Genomic DNA, 19720 nt, shown 5'->3' on the forward strand with positions numbered 1-19720 from the left:
TGTGATTTCCACACGGACACCGAAATTGCCCAGGAATGAGGGGACAGAAGCTCAGCCAGTGAAATGATGTCTGGGCAACTTCCCCTTCGGCTAAGAGGAGATCATTCCTGTCTTCTCTTTTGTCTCAACTTCCCTCCGACCTTTGGCATCTTGGAACAGAGGAGGATTTGGAAATTGGGGCCAAACTCACCCAAAGAGGGAAACAAACCAAAAACAAGAAGACAGAAAGGGTAGGATCTCATGGCCAAAGAGAGTGTCCTGGGTGGTGGGGGCTATGGTTCTAGTGGTCAGCGAGGGGCTATACCCTTTCCAGAATACTCAAGGGCTGGTTTGCATGCATACCTAGTGTTTTCAAAGCACCACTGTCCTCAAACCTCATACAGAAAATTTACAGATGAAGAAAGTGGGGCTCAGAGATGACTTTTTCAAGGTCCCTCTGCCAATAAGAGGTGGAACCAGGACTGTAACATCTAATCCCACCTGAATTAGTACCATTTACCCCACCAGCCTGGTCAGCAGGAGCCCTGGCTTCATTTCCAGAAAACACAGAAGAAGCCAGAGAAGCCGGGAGCTGGAGGTAGGAAGAAATGTCCCCTGGAGGGTCCTTATAAAGAGCACCTTACAATCTCTCTCCTCTCTCTTCCCTCTTACAAGCAATCAAAGAGTTACAAAAACACAAAACTCTAAGACCAGAAGGTAAGGAAGATACTGTTTAAAGTGGTCACTTGTCAGAACATCACCAGAGTCCCAAAGCAGAGCCTCCTCGAAACAGCTGGAGGCAGCTCCCATCCACCAACGTCATCCCCATGACTCACACTGTCAGCTCTTCCTTAGTGTGTGGGAATGAGACAATCAGGATGTCGGGGGGGTGGGGGGCAGATTGCTGGAAATGAGCATCACGGCCTCTAGGAGCCATCCAGACACGCCTTGCTATTGGGAAGTCCCCTTGGCCTTCACTCCACGGATCCCTGAGGGCCCTGGATGCTTGAACTGAGAGAGGAGAAAGCCTTAATATCCAAAGGAACAGCTCAGAGTGAAGGGACCCTTCAATCCCCATCAGTTCTTAGCACTTGGGTCTGCAGAGTCTGGGAAAGGAAAGAGGCTGTGTTGACAGCATCTCTAGGGAGGGGTCATGTGACTGTGGGGCAGGGAGTCCTCTCCCAGCTGCAGAGCCTCCAGGCACTTCTCCCTGAGTCACCTACCCATTCCTACCCACCTGAAGACCACCTAGTCATGAATCTGAATTCCTTTGAGACTTGTCCTTTTCCTCAAGAGAAACACACCATCTTTCTAGAGTGTAGAGATTTGAGTCAAATCAGGCTGCCATTAAATCATTAGGAGAGAACTTGGTTAGTCTCCCCCAGTCCAATGTATAAGCCAAAGAGACCAGAGAGGACTGCTAACGGCAACATTCCTGCAGGGCAGGCAGTCACAGAGTCAGACAGGCTTGGGGGGCTCTGGACCTGAGAAATCCCAAATTGGCTGGATGTGCAGTAAGTCTCCAATAGCACCCCACTCCAGTACTCTTGCCTGGAAAATCCCATGGACAGAGGAGCCTGGTGGGCTGCAGTCCATGGGGTCGCTAAGAGTCAGACACAACTGAGCAACTTCACTTTTAGTTGTCACTTTCATGCATTGGAGAAGAAAATGGCAACCCACTCCAGTGTTCTTGCCTGGAGAAACCCAGGGACGGGGGAGCCTGGTGGCCTGCCATCTATGGAGTCGCACAGAGTCGGACATGACTGAAGCGACTTAGCAGCAGCAGCAGCAGTAAATCCATCCTTCCTTGTCATTTTGCCAAAGTTTTCACTTTCGTCTCAGGTTCAAAGGTTATGTTAACAAAATAAACCACTTGTTATACACAAAGAAACAATACCAATATTTATTAGAGAATTACCTAGCTTACTTTCAGTATAGTAACATTAAAAGAAAGGCGAAATAGAAACCAGAGGATACTTCAGCAAATTGGGTTTTGACCAACATCCAGACTCAAATAGCACTGGGAAGTCCCCTGTCATAGCACATCTGGAGTCCCACTTGGGAAAAGGTCCCAGGCAGCTCATCTGCTCAGTGTGAGACTTCAAAGATTGCTTTTTGGGGTTCCCAGATGCAAACTGATATCATCATCAATCTGAGCAAATTGCATCTCTGGCTTTTTGTTAATGCTATTTGTTTGTCTTGTAAAACTTGAAATGTTGTTAAGCCTGGGGCTTGGTTGACCACCCCCACTCCAAGGGCTCAAAAATGTCAAGATTTGTCCCCTATCTTATCTATGGTGCCACAAGCCTTGCAATCGCATCAGGCAGTCAGGGCACTCGCAATCAGGGCAGTGTTCAGGCAGCTTAGAGGCAAGGTGCAAGGCCTGCTCTGCTTTGTCTCTGAAGCCTAGACAAAATTATGTAATTTCCCTAATACTTGCTCATCCTTGGCTGACTTCAGTCTCCATCTGAATACCCCCTTGATCATGCTGGCCCCACAGATCCTTGACCCCATAAATTCTACTCTGCTCTGCCTGGCATGCATATACCCTGCACGCCCCGTGGAATTCATCACTTCCCTTTGCTCCTCCACTTCTGAAATACCAAACTCTATTCTCCGACACCAATTCCTATTCTTCCAGCTCTGACACTCTGTAACTTTCACTCTGTCTGTTCTTTACCCCTTGGAAATGCCCAGTTTGTAGAGAACACAATGTTCTCTTGCCCTGATTGTCTTAATCAGACTTGTTCTGCATTTGAGGGGAGAAGAAGGCGTGAGGGAGGCTTTCCTCTTTCAGGCTATGAAGGCTGGGGCTGGGGCTGGGGCTGGGGCTGGGGCTGGGGCTGGCATGGAAGCCAGGCTGGGACAGGGGAGGAAGGGAGGCAGTCGGCTGAGTTAGGGGCCCCACAAAGGAGCTGGCCAGGAACAATGGGGAACAAAGGCTGGACATTCTTCCGCTGAGCCCCCAGAGCCTGGCCTTGGTCTTCCGGGAACAGCTCCAGGAAATATCTGAGATTCCAGATTTGGAAGGAAGAGACCTGTAAACAGGAGCTGGGCTCTGAAAGGGGAGAGCAGTGGATCTCTAGGGAGGGGGTGGGGAGAAGCAGGGTGTGCGCTGACATTGCAGGCTCAGAAGCTACAGGTCTGTCTGCTACAAACACAATATTTCAGGACTGGGAAAATGTTTTATTTTTATTTTATTTTTTTGCCACACGCATGTGGGACCTTAGTTCCTAAACCAGGGATCGAACCCTCACCCCCTGCATTGGAAGGTGGATTCCTAACCAGGGAAGTCCCAGGGCTGGGAAAAACTCTTAAAGGTCATTTACTTTAACTATCCTTCCAGGGCCTAAAAAATATCCCAGCCAAGGATGCTCAAATAGTTTCAGTAATGAGGTGTGCATAAAAATAAATAAATCACAGTACTGGCTAAGCTTTACTGATGACTTACAAAGCATTAGGCACTGTACTAGGTTGATTTTACGCTTCATCTCTTCTCTTATTCCATCTCTCAAGGTAGGAACTATTATTGTTGTTGTTGTTGTTATTATTTCCTCTTTACAAATAAGGAAACTGACTTTCAAGGGTTAAGTCACTTGCCCAAGGTCTCCCAGAAGTTTATCTGTCTGTCTCTGGGCTGACTAGGCGTGAACTGTAGGCATCTCCCAGACTGTCCCAGAGTCTCTTATCTTCCTTATCTTCTGGCTTACCACCCCACCTCTCCCTGGGAAATGGACACGAGACACTGCCCCCCACACCGTTTTCTTCCTTGTCGCTTTTCTCTACCCTTAGCCTCAGAATGCCCGTGCCCTGAGATCTCAGCGCTGGGTTTCTAATCCACTCGAGCAGTGGGGTAGGGGTGAGGAGTAATCTGGAAACAAAGGAATTGGGATTGGGATTGAATGGTTCACTAGAGGCTTGGAGTTAAAGGATCGAAACTGCTGGAGTTACAGTTAGGATTACCTCTAGGAAATCCCAGACTAGGGTTTGAGGTTAGAGTCAGAGGTTATGCAGGTCAAGGTCATAGAGCCTGTCTCCTCTGGTCTCCTCCCAGTTCTCCAAGGCCCTGAAGCCCGGGCAGGAAGCATCGGTTTCCTAAAGCTGCTTCCCTCCTGGGGCAGAGTCTCGGTCACAAACAACCACCACCAGCCCGCCCCGCCCCTCCTTCCCTCGCTGCTGTGAGCTCAGAGCAGTAGGACCAAGTGCTGCGGACCAGCTCAGAGCCCCGAGAGCAGCCATGGGCGCTGGAGGAGCGCGCCTCCTCGGGGTCCACTGGGCCCTGCCTCTCCTGCTCCTCACGGGTGAGTACAGCTGGGCCTCCCCGCTCCTAGCCGCGCACCCCTGATCCAAGGCCTGGCTGAGGCGGGGGAGGCCCTTACGCCTCTGTTTCCCTTTGGCGGTGGGGGTAGCAGAGACAATGGTGATGATGATGGTGGTGCTGTTAAGTGTGAGACAGAGAGACAAACAGACTGAGAGCTCCACAGGCCCTCACTGCGTGCCACGTGTGCACACTGGCCCTCTCGCCTCCCTCCCAGCATGTTATCTAGGAGCTTGTTTGGAGGTGCTAGCAGGAGAGCACAGCTTGTACTCTTGACTGAAGACCGGTCCTTCTCTATCATGGACGGTCGTCCTCTTTGCCTGATAGCATAGCTTCGGGAGGGACACACACAGAGTGGTGAGGGAAGAAGGGGACGCCCGCCTAGCCAGCCAGATCAGCCGAGTCAACCCTGGGGTGACAGATGTGACAACCAGATCGCCCTCACGAACCCAGTATGTTATTTGGGAACTCGTTTTCAGACACGAGGAGGCAGATGAGACATGCAGGGGTTTGGGGGCCCTACTGGTAGTCGGACTGGGCCCCGCCTCCTTTTCTCTCCCCAGGAAGCATGGCCCAGGATTTCCCACCCCAGATCCTAGTCCATCCTGAGGACCAGCTGTTCCAGGGCCCCGACCCGGCCAGGATGAGCTGCCGGGCCTCAGGTCAGCCGCCTCCCACCATCCGCTGGCTGCTGGACGGGCACCCCCTGAGCATGGTGCCCCCAGACGTTCACCACCTCCTCCCGGACGGAACCCTCCTGCTTCTGCGGCCCCCTCCCCGGGGACGTGCCCACGATGACCGCACCCGATCCACGGACCTGGGAGTCTACACCTGTGAGGCCAGCAACCGGCTGGGCACGGCAGTGAGCCGGGGCGCACGGCTGTCCATGGCTGGTGAGGCCTGGGTGGGGAGACTTGGGAGGGGAGGGCTGGGTACGGGGCGGTCCTAGATGGGAGACCTGGGAGGTGGGGCTCTGAAGAGTTCACCACAAGGCAGAGCCCAAGAGTAGGTTATACAGAGCAGGTTGGCAGTGCCAAGGTGGGGCCTGGATGGAAGGGCTGGGGCCTGCTGCGTGCCAGCCCTCTGTCCTCCTCACAGTCCTCCAGGAGGATTTCCAGGTCCAGCCTCGGGACACAGTGGCTGCAGTGGGCGAGCAGGTGCTTCTGCAGTGCGAGCCACCCTGGGGCCACCCAGAGCCCACTGTCTCATGGTGGAAGGATGAGAAACCCCTGGCCCTGCAGCCAGGGCGGCACTCGGTGAGTGTAGCCCTTTCCCAAACCTCACCCTGTCCGGGCCACAGCTGCACACACCTGAGGGCCTGACCCCAACCCCCCAGCCCCATGTCTCCTGCAGTATTTGAGGAAGGGGCAGCCGTGAGGCCTTAGGCCTTCCTCCCCACGTGGGAGACTTCACAAGACACCTGGTTCTGACAGGTGTCCCAAGGCTCCCTGCTGATGGCAAGAGCAGAGAAGAGTGACGCGGGGATCTACATGTGTGTGGCCACCAACAGTGCAGGACGACGGCAGAGCCGGGTGGCCAGGGTGTCCATCCAGGGTAAGGGGAGGGCAGTCGGCAAAGGCCAGGGCCAAGGTGGGGGGCACCAGTTAACGTGGTGCCCTCTGGTTTGGGCTGGGGTTAGGGGATGTGGGGGTTTGACCCAGGATCAGGGTCAGAGTGGTGGGGACCTCATTTAGGGGCGGTTCCTCCTTTACCCTCAGTTGGTAAAGAATCTCCCTGCAGTGCAGGAGACCCAGGTTTGATCCCTGGGTCAGGAAGATCTCCTGGAGAAGGGAATGGCAACCCACTCCAGTGTTCTTGCCTGGAGAATCCCATGGACAGAGGAGCCCGGTGGGCCACAGTCCATGGAGTTGCAAAAGTCGGACACGACTGAGCTGCTAAATCATCATCATCCTCCATCTGAGGATGGATAGACGTTGACAGGGGCAGTCTGGGAGTTCTGGCTCCTCTGTGGCTGAGGTATGCTCCACTCTTTAATTTCTTCCCCCTGACCTATGAGCCCATCCCCAACCTGTGTGCTCCCAGAGCCCCAGGACTACAAGGAGCCCCTGGAGCTTCTGGCTGTGCACATTCAGCTGGAAAACGTGACCCTGCTGAACCCAGACCCCAAGAAGGGCACCAAGCCTGGGCCAGCTGTATGGCTCAGCTGGAAGGTGAGGCCCGGGACCTCGGGCTGGAACAGTCACAGCTCCGGAAAGAGCTGCTCCCAAGAGCCCTGAATCCTCCCCACCCTCCGTCTTCCCCAGGTGAGCGGCCCCGCTGCACCTGCTCAGTCCTACACGGCCCTGTTCAGGACCCAGGCCGCCCCTGGGGGCCAGGGAGCCCCGTGGGCAGAGGCCCTGCTGGCTGGCTGGCAGAGCGCAGAGCTTGGGGGCCTCCACTGGGGCCAAGACTACGAGTTCAAAGTGAGACCGTCCTCTGGCCGCGCTCAAGGCCCCGACAGCAACGTGCTGCTCCTGAGGCTGCCTGAACAAGGTCAGGAACAGATGCTTCCAGAACCCAGTGATATACCCCCCAGCCCCTTTCTGTAGTCAGGAGGAAGAGGAATAGTGACTTCCACTCCTGGGCCCCTTCTTGTCCTGGCTCTGAAAACAGAGCTGAGAGAAGCTCTTGTTCTTGTCAGTATGGCTCGGATCTTATGTCCCCAGTCCTGCTCTTTTCTCGAAAAGAGATTCCCGAGGATTCCTTCAGCATTCCTTACAGCTTGTCTCCCTCCCCCTCAGTGCCCAGTGCCCCTCCCCAGGAGGTGACCCTAAAACCTGGCAACGGCAGTATCCTTGTGAGCTGGGTCCCACCACCTGCTGAAAACCACAACGGCATCATCCGTGGCTACCAGGTACCCCCCACAAGCTGACGCACCCCTCCATAGTGTTGCCAAGACTTCCCTCTTCCCTGGCTCTGGGCACTAAGAAATGGCACCTGCCCAGCGGAGCACAGACTCTACTCTTTGCCAGACACTGCCAAGCGCTTACCCACATGACCTCATTTCATCTCACAGCCCATCCTGGGTTGTTATCCCAGGTCTACAGACATGGAAAGTGAGGCTTAGGGTCACAAGTGCGGGAAAACAGAACAGGGACCAAACCATGCTGTGACTGGCTCTCCATTTCTAAGGCAGTGGTGCCAGAGTGTGATTTCTGGACCAGCAACATCAGCATTGTCTGAGAACTTGTTAGAATGCAGATCCTCTGGTCCGTTGACAGGCTTTGTGGGTCAGAATGTCAGAGATGGGTCTGGCAATCTGGATTTTAACAAACCCTCCAAGTGATCCTAAATCACACTGGTCTGTGTGAACCACTGGTCTAACACCTACCTCGGAAGATTGCTTTTGTCCCTCTTCTGTCAGTCTAGAGAGAAGTCTCACCCGCTTTGTAGGGGAGAAGGAAATAGGAAGGGTGGGTGCATGTGGGGGTGTCTCCAGGGGAACGCCAGGACAGGGTGGCCACATACCCAGAATCTGACCTGGAGATGAAGGGGCTTAACTGCTGTGATGGCTTTGGAGGGGGGCAAGCTCATCTCTGTTTGCGTTTCAGGTCTGGAGCCTGGGCAACACCTCGTTGCCCCCGGCCAACTGGACCGTGGTGGGTGAGCAGACCCAGCTGGAGATTGCCACACACATGTCAGGTTCCTACTGCGTGCAAGTGGCTGCAGTCACTGGCGCAGGCGCTGGGCAGCCCAGCAGCCCTGTCTGCCTCCTATTAGGTGAGGACAGTGCCCTCTGGCCCCACCCAGACCCATCCCTGCCCCCTTTCCACCATTCCCTCTCCCTGCTCATGCTGCCAGCTCCTCCCCCCTTGTCTGCCCATCTTCATTGCCTCATCCTGAGCTCGAATTCCCTTACAGAGCAGGCCATGGAGCGAGCTGCCCAGCAACCCAGTGCGCATAGCCCATGGACCCTGGAGCAGCTGTGGGCAGCCTTGAAGCGGCCAGAGGTCATTGCCAGCGGGGGCGTCGTGGTGTGGCTGCTGCTGCTGGGCACTGCCGTGTGCATCCACCGCCGGCGCCGAGCTGGAGTGCGCCTGGGCCCAGGTGAGCAGGTGAAGCGCCCTCGCAGGTGGACTGGCTGGCCTTCTCTGGGTCCTGCCAGAATGCAACAGAGCTTTGGGCCTCTAGCCATGTGCTGGAGACTCTGGGCTGACCCTTCCTCTTGCCCTCTTCTAGGTCTGTACAGGTACACCAGTGAAGATGCCATCTTAAAACACAGGTGAGACAGGAAAGGGGCAGAGGTGCGGGAGGGGCTGAGGGGCCGAGGGACAGTGGAGCTGGGACAGAGAACTGGTTGAAGCATTCCTCTCCCCTGCATGCTGTGTCTGACTCCTTGCGACTCCATGCACTGTAGCCCACCAGGCACTTCTTTGCAACCCCATGTACTGTAGCCCCCCAGGCACCTCTGTCCATGGGATTCTCCAGGCAAGAATACTGGAGTGGGTTGCCCGGCCCTCCTCCAGGGGACCTTCCCAGCCCAGGGACTGAACCCACGATTCTTACATCTCCTGCATTGGCAGGCGGGTTCTCTACCACTAACGCCACCTGGGAAGCCCCGTCTCCCCTCCCGCCAGGCAATTTGTCATCCTAACAGCTGAATCTCCCCTGAACTTCAAGTGAGAATTAATTTCTCTTTCATTAATGTCACTATCACACCACCTGACAGGTGAGCGGCCCCACCCAGACAAGGTTACATGGCCAGTACCTGCCTTCTGAACCCCTAATCTGGTGCTCTTGTTACTGAGCTCTCATTAATACTTACTGCCCTCTCCTGCTGGATGGAGAATAGCTAGCACGGGAGGACCAGTCGGATTTCTCATTCTCTCTGTACATTCAGCATCGACCTAGCGGTACCTTTGAGTTCAGCAATCACCTACCCCCATTGAGGCATCTTTCTTTCACACTAATCCACCCACAGTTCCAGCAGAGGGCACTCTGTCCCTATGTGAAACTTCTTACTCCTTGTTCTCAATAACGCAGCCCGCCTGCAGGTATCCATCCATCTGCTCTGAGTGCGTTTGGCTGCCAGAGCAAGTCTCCAGTTATGAGACAAGACACTAAGAAACAAAACATCCTTTGTTTTCTCCTACTGGCTGAGTTTTGCGCTAAACCACTGCACCTCTGCCCACCTTCTCCTGCTCTTTATCTCATTAGAGTTCATCTGAGAGACTTCACATTCCACATCTGCATCTTTCAACAGGAGTGCATCAAGCGCCTATTAAGGGCCAGCTCTCAGGCTCCCCTTTAGCTGTCAATCTCTCAGCCCAGAGCAAGGTTCTGTGCCGGCTGATACTGTGTTCCTGTGTCGTTCTGTGCTCCCTGGTTTTTCTCTTCCAGCTACTTCCTGGGCTTAGTCTGAGCCTTCCTGAACTTTCCCTGTCTCCCCTGGAACATCATCCTTTTCCTCAAGGGAGATTCCATTCTGATCACCTTGTTCATTCATTTCTTTAGAAGAGTCGCTGTCTGCCAGGAGAACACTCAGTCTAGCCGAGACAGGCGCACTAGCATAAATGCAATCCCGAGCTGGGAGTGCAGAAACACGTATGAGTACAAGGAGGGGGCTGGGTGGGGAACTTTCACATTTCCCCTGACTGCAGGTATAAAATAGCGAGCTGGTGGGAAGCTGCTATAAAGCACAGGGAGCTCAACTCGGGGCTCTCTGGTGATCTAGAGGGTGGGATGGGGGTGGGTGGGAGGCAGGTCCAAGAGGGAGAAGATATATGTAAGTATATGGCTGATTGACTTCATTGTACAGCAGTAACTAAGACAACACTGTAAAGCAATTATATTAAAAACACACACACACACACACACACACACACACACAAGTTAAAGCTGAAATAAAGAGGAAAGACCAAGGGAATAGCAAGAAATAGCCTGCTATTTATAGGGAAAGACAAGCCTTTTGGTTGGGCTAGGGCCTCTGGTATAGGATGGATCAGAGCAAAAGATAAAGCTGAGGAGCTGGAAGCTAGGCCAACGAGGGCCCTGTTAGCCACGCTACACAGCTGGGCTCCATCTTCGTACATGGGGAGCCACTGAGGGTTTTAGGCAGAGAAGTGCTTTGGTCTGATTCCCGCCGGCATGGTGCCCCATCCAAAGGGAACCAGGCTAGAGACAGAGGAGCCAATATTCAGGTTGCAAACTCCTGCACTCCTGGCCGAGTGATGTCTCACTTCTTCATCTCAGCTTACAGCATCAGCCTTGTGAGGAAGGTCTTACTGTTGGAGGAACCAGGCTTGGAGAGGCTAATAGACTGAGCTGGCCCCGGGTTGCACAGCTACGTGGCACCAGATCTGGCTCCCAATGTGTACTCTTTCTGTCTCAGCACACAGCCATCTGTCTGTGATACCTCCCAGCTCTGGGGCAACTTGGACGTCCTCTGATCTCAGGACAAGAAAGGGTCGCTGAGTTTGGGACAGCAGATCAGAGATCTTAAGGAGTCTGGGGGGGGCCTGAAAGGCAGTGAGAATAAAGCTGGTACCGCCATCTACTCTACCCTTTCTGCTACCTGCTGAGCTCAGGTCTTGACCTATCACGTTTTCCCTCCACCTGCTTCTCTACCCCGCCCCCCATTGTCCAGGATGGATCACAGCGACTCCCCCTGGCTGGCGGACACGTGGCGCTCCACCTCTGGCTCTCGAGACCTCAGCAGCAGCAGCAGCCTCAGCAGTCGGCTGGGAGTGGACCCCCGGGACCCGCTAGACGGTCGCCGCTCTTGTGAGCGTGCCCTCCCCCAGGGGTGGGGGTAGGGGGCCTAGCAGCTGAGCCGGGATGCTGGAGAAAGGGGGGCATGGGTGGGCTGCATTCACCGGAATCCCTCCTGTCATTGTTTACCTCAGTGATCTCCTGGGATCCCCGAAGCCCTGGGGTGCCCCTGCTTCCTGACACCAGCACTTTCTATGGCTCCCTCATCGCCGAGGGGCCTTCCAGCCCCCCAGCCCGGCCAAGCCCCCAGGCCCCAGCTGCCAGGCGGCTCACACCCCAGCTGGCTCAGCTCTCCAGCCCCTGGCCCAGTTCGGACAGCCTCTGTGGCCGCCGGGGCCTCTCTTCCCCACGCTTGTCTCTGGCCCCTGCAGAGGCCTGGAAGGCCAGAAAGAAGCAGGGTAAGGATGGGAGGATGCACGCAGCCTGAATCTGGGTGTATGGGGGACAGGAGCCTCAGTGCTAATCGTGGGCTGCCCTCTACCCACAGTCTGTCCTAATGGGCACCTATTACCGTGCACCCAGACAGGAGTATGCTGGCCTCAGTTTTTCTTTCTTTCTTTCTTTCTTTGGGTCTTTGTTGAGCCACGCAGGATCTTCTTTAATTCATGCGTCATCTTTGTTGCTGTGCACGGACTCTCTCTCTCTTTTTGTGGGAGCTTCAGTAGTTGCGGCCAGTAGGCTTGGTTGCTACGAGGCATGTGGGATCCTACCTCCCCGACCAGGGATCGAACCCATGGCCCCTGCATTGCCAGCAGATTCTTAACAACCGGACCACCAGGGAAGCCCTAGGCCTCAGACTTTCTTTACATGGGGCTCTTGCTTGGGTTTTGCACACCAGCAGTGAGCCCTGTTTCTGCAGTCAGCTCAATTCAGCAAATACTGAATAAGCACCACTAGGGGTGGGATGGAGAAGGAAATGGCAATCCACTCCAGTGTTCTTGCCTGGAGAATCCCAGGGACGGGGGAGCCTGGTGGGCTCCCCCGTCCCTGGGGTCGCACAGAGTCAGACACGACTGAAGCGACTTAGCAGCAGCAGCAGCAACAGGGGGTGGGATAGGGGATGGGGGAACACAGTGATACTAAACAGAATCCTTGCTCTCTACCAGCTCCAAGTCTAATGAACGTGCCTGACCAGCACACGGGTAATTCTAGAACCTAGAGGAGTGTGGCTAGTGCTAGCACGAAACCTCAGGCTTGCATGACCTCTGTACTATGTAATGTGTATATATGTGCTATGCACGATGTATGGGTCTCGCCCAGGTACCAACTCGCAGCTTGCGTCCCAGAGAATGAGCATTTCCTTTCTGTCCAGATTTCTCTCCTGACTTCCGGCTATCTGCTTTGACTTTCCAGAGAGAAATAAGTATAGTCTCTATTTCTTCAGCAACTACTCTATGTTAGGTGCCTTACTCATATTTGTTACCTTATTGAATCCTCACAACACATTGGCAAGGTGTTATTTCTCTAATTTTACAGATAAGGAAAGAGGATCAGAATGGGGCAGCTTGTTTAAAACCCTACGTCCATAAGCTGCAGCTCTCAAATTTGAAACCAGAATCATCTGCTTCCAAAAGTTACTTTGAATCTCTCTGGGAGCACCCCTGGGGAAACTGTTCTCTCGCTGACTCTGTTTCTCCATTTCTGAACATTGACTTCACTCTCTGCCATCTCCATGAGCCTCCTGTACTGATTAGTAAGATTTATAAACATTCAGCAGCCAGTTTTGTTAAGTGGATATAATCCAACTTTTATCAAGATAAAGATGGATTTAGAGTAATTAAGGACTTGGCCAATATCCAGAATTTTATGACTCTAAATATTAGCAAAGCTGGCATCCTTTCCAGCTTTGCCTCAGAGCTATTTCATTAGAATCTTCTGTGATCATGAAATACCAGCTAAAAAGAGGTTGCATAAATCTCATTTTTAAAGTAGCTTTTTCATGGATAACCACACTGATTTGAATATAATGTATGTCCCACTTGAAAACATTAATGCTAGCCCAAAAAGAGGAGCAACTTCCTACGGTCAGTTGTTAAGAAAGGTTCCCGTTCTGAGACGAAGTTTCCTAATCTCACTTAGAGATTTAGGTCCTCATCACACCCGTTTTCTCCGTCATCCGGCTCCACGCCATCACTGCTCCAGGATGGGGTGAGCATAGTAACTCCCTTGGGCTGGTGGGCAACAGCAACAACCACAAGATCTCATCCAGAGGGACTTCCCTTGTGGTCCAGCAGTTAAGACTCTGCACTTCCACTGCAGGGGTCACAGGTTCAGTCCCTGGTTAGGAAGCTAAGACCTCACAGGCTACGCAGTACAGCCTGATAGTGGGGGGGAAATATCTCATCCAGAGGCACGGAGCTCCCCTACTGCTATCATCTAGTCCAAAAGTCTGCTGATTCTTTGTCTTCGAACACTGGCAGCCTCTCTCGGTGCCCCTCCTTGAGCTGCTTATTCCTTTTTCTTATTATCTGAGCCTAGTTGGATTTCTTTACCTCTGTGCTAATAGTCTGACAACAGCTGTCTCATCCATTATGTCAGATTCTTAGTTCACTTTGCCAATACATATATTGAATATCCCCGTTAAATAATTCACTCAAACAAATATCTATCACAATTCAGGTATACCCAACAAGATTCCACCTCACTTTGATAACAGTTTAATTCAAATAATTTTGACACTAAATTCAAGTAATTCCAAGCAAGGTGGAAAGCAGGGTTTTTGTGTGGTGAGTTTTTTTTTTTGCCTTTTTTTTTTTTTTTTTTGTGGGGGATTCCAAAAATCCTTTAGAAGAAATAAAATGAGCTGGGATAAATACAGCCTTTTCCCTTCACCTTCCACACAAATCAACACCAACAGCATGTGCCCCCACTTCTGAGCTTAGGCAAGAAGCCAGGCCCAAGACAAGACAAAGCGGGTGAGAGTGGGGTTGGAGCACTCAAAGCTGGCCTCCAGGGCTCCCTGGGTCATACAACAATCAAAGGAAATGAGTAAAAGCTGAACCAGCCAAAGTGCAAAAGGAAACTCTGGTGGAGGAAGTCTAGCCATTGTGTGAGTTTTCATCCAGTGGCTTAGAAGGTCCGGCCACTGTACATGGGTTTCTAGGGCCCAGATGGATCCTTGATGAATGCTTTGTCCCACTCTGAACCTGCCCATCCTGGCCCCCACATCTTTTATATTAGACACGAGATAGTTCTGTGTCGGGAGTCCTGCCTGGTCTCTGCTCCCCTTTCCTAACTGGGCTTTGGGCTTTTGATCATGTGGCATTAACCTGAAGGCTATTTCTTTTCTTCTTTGATTAATGTTCTCCTAGTCCAGGTCTTGGGGAAATCCCTTTCTTTTATCACTCTGTTTCTCTTCTGGCTTAAACTTAGATCCATTTTGGTTTTGGCCTGATGAAGTCTGTGCACACTGCCAGGGCTATTGTACTGCCACGATTTACTCAGAGCCCTGTCTCCTAAGTGGCCACGTGGGCCAGATGGTAGCTGCCATCTCATACATGATTCTTCTCACCTTGTGTTTACACCTGCATCTCTAATGTCATCCATCCAATCACTCATTCACTCAACACATATTGAATATCCACAGGCAAGGCATTGCCCACCTGAGTGAGAACAACACATTGCCCTATTCTAAGGTTTCTCTTCCCGTTAGCTGACTCTCTCCCGTCATACCTGGCTGGTCTGGGGCTCCCATCTTTTGTCTTCCTCATTCAACTCAACTTGAGAGCTCAACTCATCTCTCCAAGTGAGAGACACTGGGTTTATCAGGACAAGACTATCCAGAGCCATGTGAAATATATACCACATGAGAAGTGGAAATGAACAGATTCTCTCCAAGGAAAGAAAGAGTACTTGCCTTCACAGACTCAAAATTCATGAAAGTAGGAGGTAGCGATGTGAGGGTACAGAGATCAGGAAATTGTCATGTACACAGTAGAGAGGTTGTTTTTTTTTAATTATTTATTTTTTTGGCACCGGGTCCTAGCTGCAACACGTAGGATCTTTTACTATAGTTGCAGCCAGCTGTTAGTTGCAGCATGTGGGATCTAGTTCCCTGACCAGGGATCAAACACGGGCCCCCTGCATAGGGAGTGCAGAGTCTTAGCCACTGGACCACCAAGGAAATCCCCAGCATTGTTTTTAAAATTATCTATTAGATGCCAGCAACTTTCCAATCTGTTTTTAATTGCTTGGTAAAACCATCCTTTGAAGTGGCTGCTTACAAACAAAACAGGCTCAGGAAGGTTGATGCATTTCTCTGAGGTCACACAGCTACTATTCGGCCGAGCCAGGCTATGAGTCAGGTGATTTAACTCCAAGCCTAGTGCTCCTTCCATTGTTATATCACAGCTGCCTGGATGGAGGGAGATTATTCTCTCTTCTTTCTGGATTCAGAGAAAAGCTTAAGTGGATGATCAGGCTGAAGACAGAGCCTATGGCTGGGATCTGAAAGGCCCACCTGGATTGGCCACCAGCCCCCCAACTCTTTGTTTTGCAGAGTTGCACCAGGCGAACAGCTCCCCACTGCTCCGGGCCAGCCACCCTGCGGAGCTCTGGGCCTGTGACTTGGGCAACAGAGGCTCCAAGAACTTTTCCCAAAGCCCAGGTGAGTGGAGGGCCCTGGGAGGCAAATGAGGGAGTGAGGCGTGGTGTGGGGCCCACCAGCCCCTCCATCTGGCTTCTCCTGTCCCTGAGGAGGCTGGCTCTGTGCGGGGTGGGGACAGACAAGCTGCGGCCTGGGGGCTGTGAGGGTTCTACGATCTCACGCCCAGGCTCTTGTTCCCCAGGAGCTGTGCCCCGTGCTCTGGTGGCCTGGCGGGCGCTGGGACCACAGCTCCTCAGCTCCTCCAGTGAGCTGATGACTCGCCCTTTGCCCCCAGTACCCCTCACTCCCCGTGGACCCCCCACTCAGAGTCAACAGACCCAGTAAGAGGGCCTGGGGTCAGGAAGCAGGGAGGGGTACTGGGGATGTGGGAGGTGTTTGCTGAGAGGGGCTGCGGGAGGGGCGGCAGGGACCAGAAGAACTGCACTAACCATCCTGCTGTCTTACCCCAAACAGGCACTCGGTGGAGCCCCCAGCCCCCACCTCCCCTCCACCGCCAGCAGCCCCCGTCCCCGCCCTCATTCCCTCCAGTACCCTCCACCTCTCCAGCCCCCAGGCCTCTTCCCTCTCTGGTCCCAGCCCAGCATCCAGCCGCCTGTCCAGCTCGTCGCTGTCCTCCCTGGGGGAGGATCAGGACAGTGTGCTGACCCCTGAGGAGGTGGCCCTGTGCCTGGAGCTCAGTGAGGGTGAGGAGACCCCCAGGTGAGTGGCCGGAGGGGAGCCAGAGGATACAGATAGGCTGGAGACAGGAGTGTGCCTTCCATCTTCCTCACTGGACTGTTTCTGCCCCTGCCCAACAGCATGCCATCTCCCCTTTGACCTCTCCCTAGGAACAGTGTCTCTCCGATGCCAAGGGCGCCTTCCCCTCCCATCACCTATGGCTACATCAGCGTCCCCACGGCCTCAGACCTAGCGGACATGGGCAGGCCTGGAGGAGGGGTGGGGTCCGAGGTGAGGGGCTTGCTGTGCCCACCTCGGCCCTGCCTCACACCCACCCCCAGTGAGGGCTCCTTGGCCAACGGCTGGGGCTCAGCCTCAGAGGACAACGGCCCCAGCGCCAGAGCCAGCCTGGTCAGCTCCTCCGATGGCTCCTTCCTGGCTGATGCCCACTTCGCCCGGGCCCTGGCCGTGGCTGCGGACAGCTTTGGCTTTGGTCTGGAGCCGAGGGAAGCAGACTGCGTCTTCACGGGTACGTGAGATTACTGTCCTTGACAAAGAGTCGAAGTATCCTCACCATCGTCACTATGTCCCAGCCCCCAGGCCAAGTGCCTTCCATATATTCAGCATTCGCACAGCTCTCTGAGGAATATTCTTTATCATTCTTTTCCAAATGAGGGAACTATAAGTCCCATAGGTTTATTAACTTCCCCAGGATCACCCAGAACAAGGATAAACTGTGCAAGTTAAAAGCCCAGAGGCAGAGACTTTCCTTGGTGGTCCAGTGGCTGAGATTCCATGATCCCTGTGCAGGGGTTCCGGGTTCAGAACCAGGTCAGGGAACTAGATCCAGCATCCCAACACAATCAAATAAATAATTTAAAACAAAAAAAAAAAACAAGGCCTGGAGGCAGCCAATTGTATGGTCCATTCTGCTACCTCTAGGACCTTCCTCTTACCAAATGTGGGGTGCAGGAGAGGTTGCCCTCCCCAGCCCAGTGACAGATTCATCCACTGTGGGAAGTACTGCTCTGTCTCTTACATCCCACTGAGCTGTCAAAGCCTTCCTCCTCTCCCATCTATGGCCGGGTGAGGTGATGCTGGACTCCCTGTTTCGTTTGTCTAGCAGGTCGGGACCATCGTTCCCGAGTCAACGGCAGGTAGTGAGGACTCCCCCGGCCCCTTCAGTGTTCCCTTCCTCGGACATATATCCCCTAGACCTAGCTTTCAAACCCTAACTCTACATTCTTCCCCCTAAAAAAGCAGTCAGGATTGTGGCAAACAGGAGAGCAGGAATTACCTAGGACAGAAAGCCAGGGCCGAGTTGGGAGAAGAGAGTTCAAGCTGTTCTCTCAAAGAAATCAATGAACGTCTTCCTCTCCCTAGGGCGGAGGACCCTGGGGATGTGGCACTGGGGTGATGCACCGAGTGGGACTGGGTTATGTCTAGGGTCAGGTGTATGCCTTAAGCAGCCCCACATCTTCTGCCCTAAACTAGTCCCCAAGAGTGAAGGCCAACCCTCCACAGAAATCTCTACCCTCCCTAACAGACGCTTCGTCACCTCCCTCCCCTCGGGACGACCTCTCTCTGACTTCCACCCTTTCCCTGACCCCGTGGGAGTGGAGGTCAGACTGGTTGGAGGACATTGAGAAAAATCCCACCCAGTGGCTGGGAAGGGGGCTGCCTCCCTGGCTGCCTGAATCTCGGATCTCTTCCCAGAAAAGTCAGCTCAGCTCTCCTGTGCCCAAAGCTGGCGGTAAGTGTCTCGTTGGCTGATGCAGCAATCCATCTTGACCGGAGGGGTTTTATCATGGTTCAGGGGAGTCAAGAGGGGTCTGGAAGGAGCGATAAGAAGCAGCAGGGGATAACTCCACCTCCTTCAACTTCTCCTAGACTCCTCCTGAGCTGACCGCCCGACTGCCAAGATGAGCACCAGACCTTCCTCTCCCATCAGCCACTGGCCGGGACTGTGGACTGCGGGTCTCGGCCTATGCTTCGCTGCAGTTGTGGGGGTCCACCTTGCCTGGCCTCTGGCGTTCTCCCTCCCGGATTGTGGGAACAAATGAAAGCAAAACAAAATAAGAACAAAGCGGACCTGCAGCCTCCAGGAGCAAAATGTTATCTCCACCTGGCTTGCAGCCCTTGCCTTTCCCTCTGCTCCATCCATGCCCACAATCAGGTCATTTTGGCCGGAGAGGCAGCCCTAAATCCTGTGTGTTCCCCGCCCCACCCGTGCCTGGGTCACAGGAAGTGGGGGAGCCAGACGTCTTCCTGGAGGACAACACTGGCTCACGGGAAAGGACTGTGGAGCAGGGAGCATCTCAGGGCCTCCTCTCAGCCTTTTCCGGTCCATTCCCGGTCTCGTCCCAACCACACTGTGAAGGGACATAAAGAGGGGCTCCACTGAGGCAGTGAGGCCCGACCTGGGCAACAAGGCAAAGGGCTCAAGATGAATTGAGGGAGGAAGCTGAAGTGGGACAAATGCACCCTCCTGATACTGTTGTCACTGAGGAATCTGATACCATAAAGCTGCGATGAGTTGAGTTCTGTGAGATCACTCCGCGGAGCACCATATCCTGCAGAGGGCACCTGGGTTAGAAGAGCATCGGGCATTCACTGACCCTCCGGTGTCACTCTTTTTTTCTGTTCTGTTATCAAGGGGAGAATTCCCTGCATCTTTCAGATTTTAAGCAGAATCCAGAAAAGGCAGGGATGAGGGTGTTTCCAGGTTCTGCGGGTCTTAGCAACTTATCCCGTGAAGATGACTCCTGCTTTCAGCAATCCCAGCCCCCAAGACCAGTCCCAGATAGTTTCTTAAAATGTACGAAGTAGCTCCATTTCACGAAAGGTAGGAACCACCTGTAATGGTTGGCTGGTGGACACCCTTCAAAGAACAGAGCAGAGAAATGGAGGAGGAGCAGGACCTGCAGAGCCTGAGCCACAGAAAACCACCGGAAGGCAGGCAGGGCTTTATCCTCCTCTCTTGGAGGGAAAGGTCGGGGGCAGAATCCACACACTACGAGCATACTGCTCAGCACGACCGGGGTCCTGATCTCAGGCTGAGGACTCAGTGCCCCACCGGATACACATCCGTTCCACTGTCTGCTTTTCCTTTTCAGGAGTTTCTTCTAGTTTCCTGGTCAAACCCCTTTTGAAAACATGCCAACTTCATATGCCAGAGCAAATGAGAAAAAGAGATTTGTATGCACTTTGGTCAAACTGGCAGGAGAGGTCAAAGCTTGGGGTTGGGGCTCAGCGGTCATTCCCTGAGAGCCCCAGGCAGTCACTGACCAATACCCAGGTCTATGCAGTGAACGGTGCAGGCCGTGGGATCAGGAGTGATGGTGACTATGGCATTCGAGCCCAAAATTTTCTGTTGATTTTTTAAAAAATTTATTTGGTTGCGCCAGGTCTTAATTGTGACATGTAGGATCTACTTCCCCGAGCTGGGG

At 53.4% G+C, this 19720-nt stretch overlaps 1 protein-coding gene across 2 annotated transcripts; it reads left to right on the forward strand.

Moving 5' to 3' along the window:
• The first annotated feature begins 4172 nt into the window (after positions 1 to 4172).
• ROBO4 (roundabout guidance receptor 4) lies at positions 4173 to 18789 on the forward strand. 2 transcript variants are annotated; one of them, XM_068976907.1, is made up of 18 exons: positions 4173 to 4280; positions 4861 to 5190; positions 5396 to 5553; positions 5731 to 5851; positions 6341 to 6468; positions 6562 to 6790; positions 7039 to 7151; positions 7849 to 8017; positions 8159 to 8344; positions 8477 to 8519; positions 10884 to 11020; positions 11143 to 11406; positions 15507 to 15614; positions 15796 to 15934; positions 16068 to 16313; positions 16442 to 16800; positions 17818 to 18024; positions 18162 to 18789. In XM_068976907.1, exons 1-18 carry the CDS (start codon positions 4217 to 4219, stop codon positions 18170 to 18172), a joined length of 3012 nt encoding a protein of 1003 aa, XP_068833008.1. In that variant the 5' UTR covers positions 4173 to 4216; the 3' UTR covers positions 18173 to 18789. The 2 variants fall into 2 exon arrangements, with proteins under 2 accessions (XP_068833008.1, XP_068833009.1); XM_068976908.1 differs by having other exon boundaries at positions 4229 to 4280; positions 4865 to 5190.
• Positions 18790 to 19720: the final 931 nt, after the last annotated feature.

The sequence above is a fragment of the Capricornis sumatraensis genome, chromosome 8, assembly GCF_032405125.1.
Source record: "Capricornis sumatraensis isolate serow.1 chromosome 8, serow.2, whole genome shotgun sequence".
In the NCBI taxonomy this organism is placed as follows: Eukaryota; Metazoa; Chordata; class Mammalia; order Artiodactyla; family Bovidae; genus Capricornis; species Capricornis sumatraensis.

Bases quoted from the DNA above. Each gene is read 5' to 3' on its own strand.
- ROBO4 (XM_068976907.1), top strand. From the start codon at position 4,217: ATGGGCGCTGGAGGAGCGCGCCTCCTCGGGGTCCACTGGGCCCTGCCT. The intron at 5,852-6,340 runs GTAAGGGGAGGG...GTGTGCTCCCAG, and splicing joins GGCCAGGGTGTCCATCCAGG to AGCCCCAGGACTACAAGGAG. The intron at 8,018-8,158 runs GTGAGGACAGTG...ATTCCCTTACAG, and splicing joins CCCTGTCTGCCTCCTATTAG to AGCAGGCCATGGAGCGAGCT.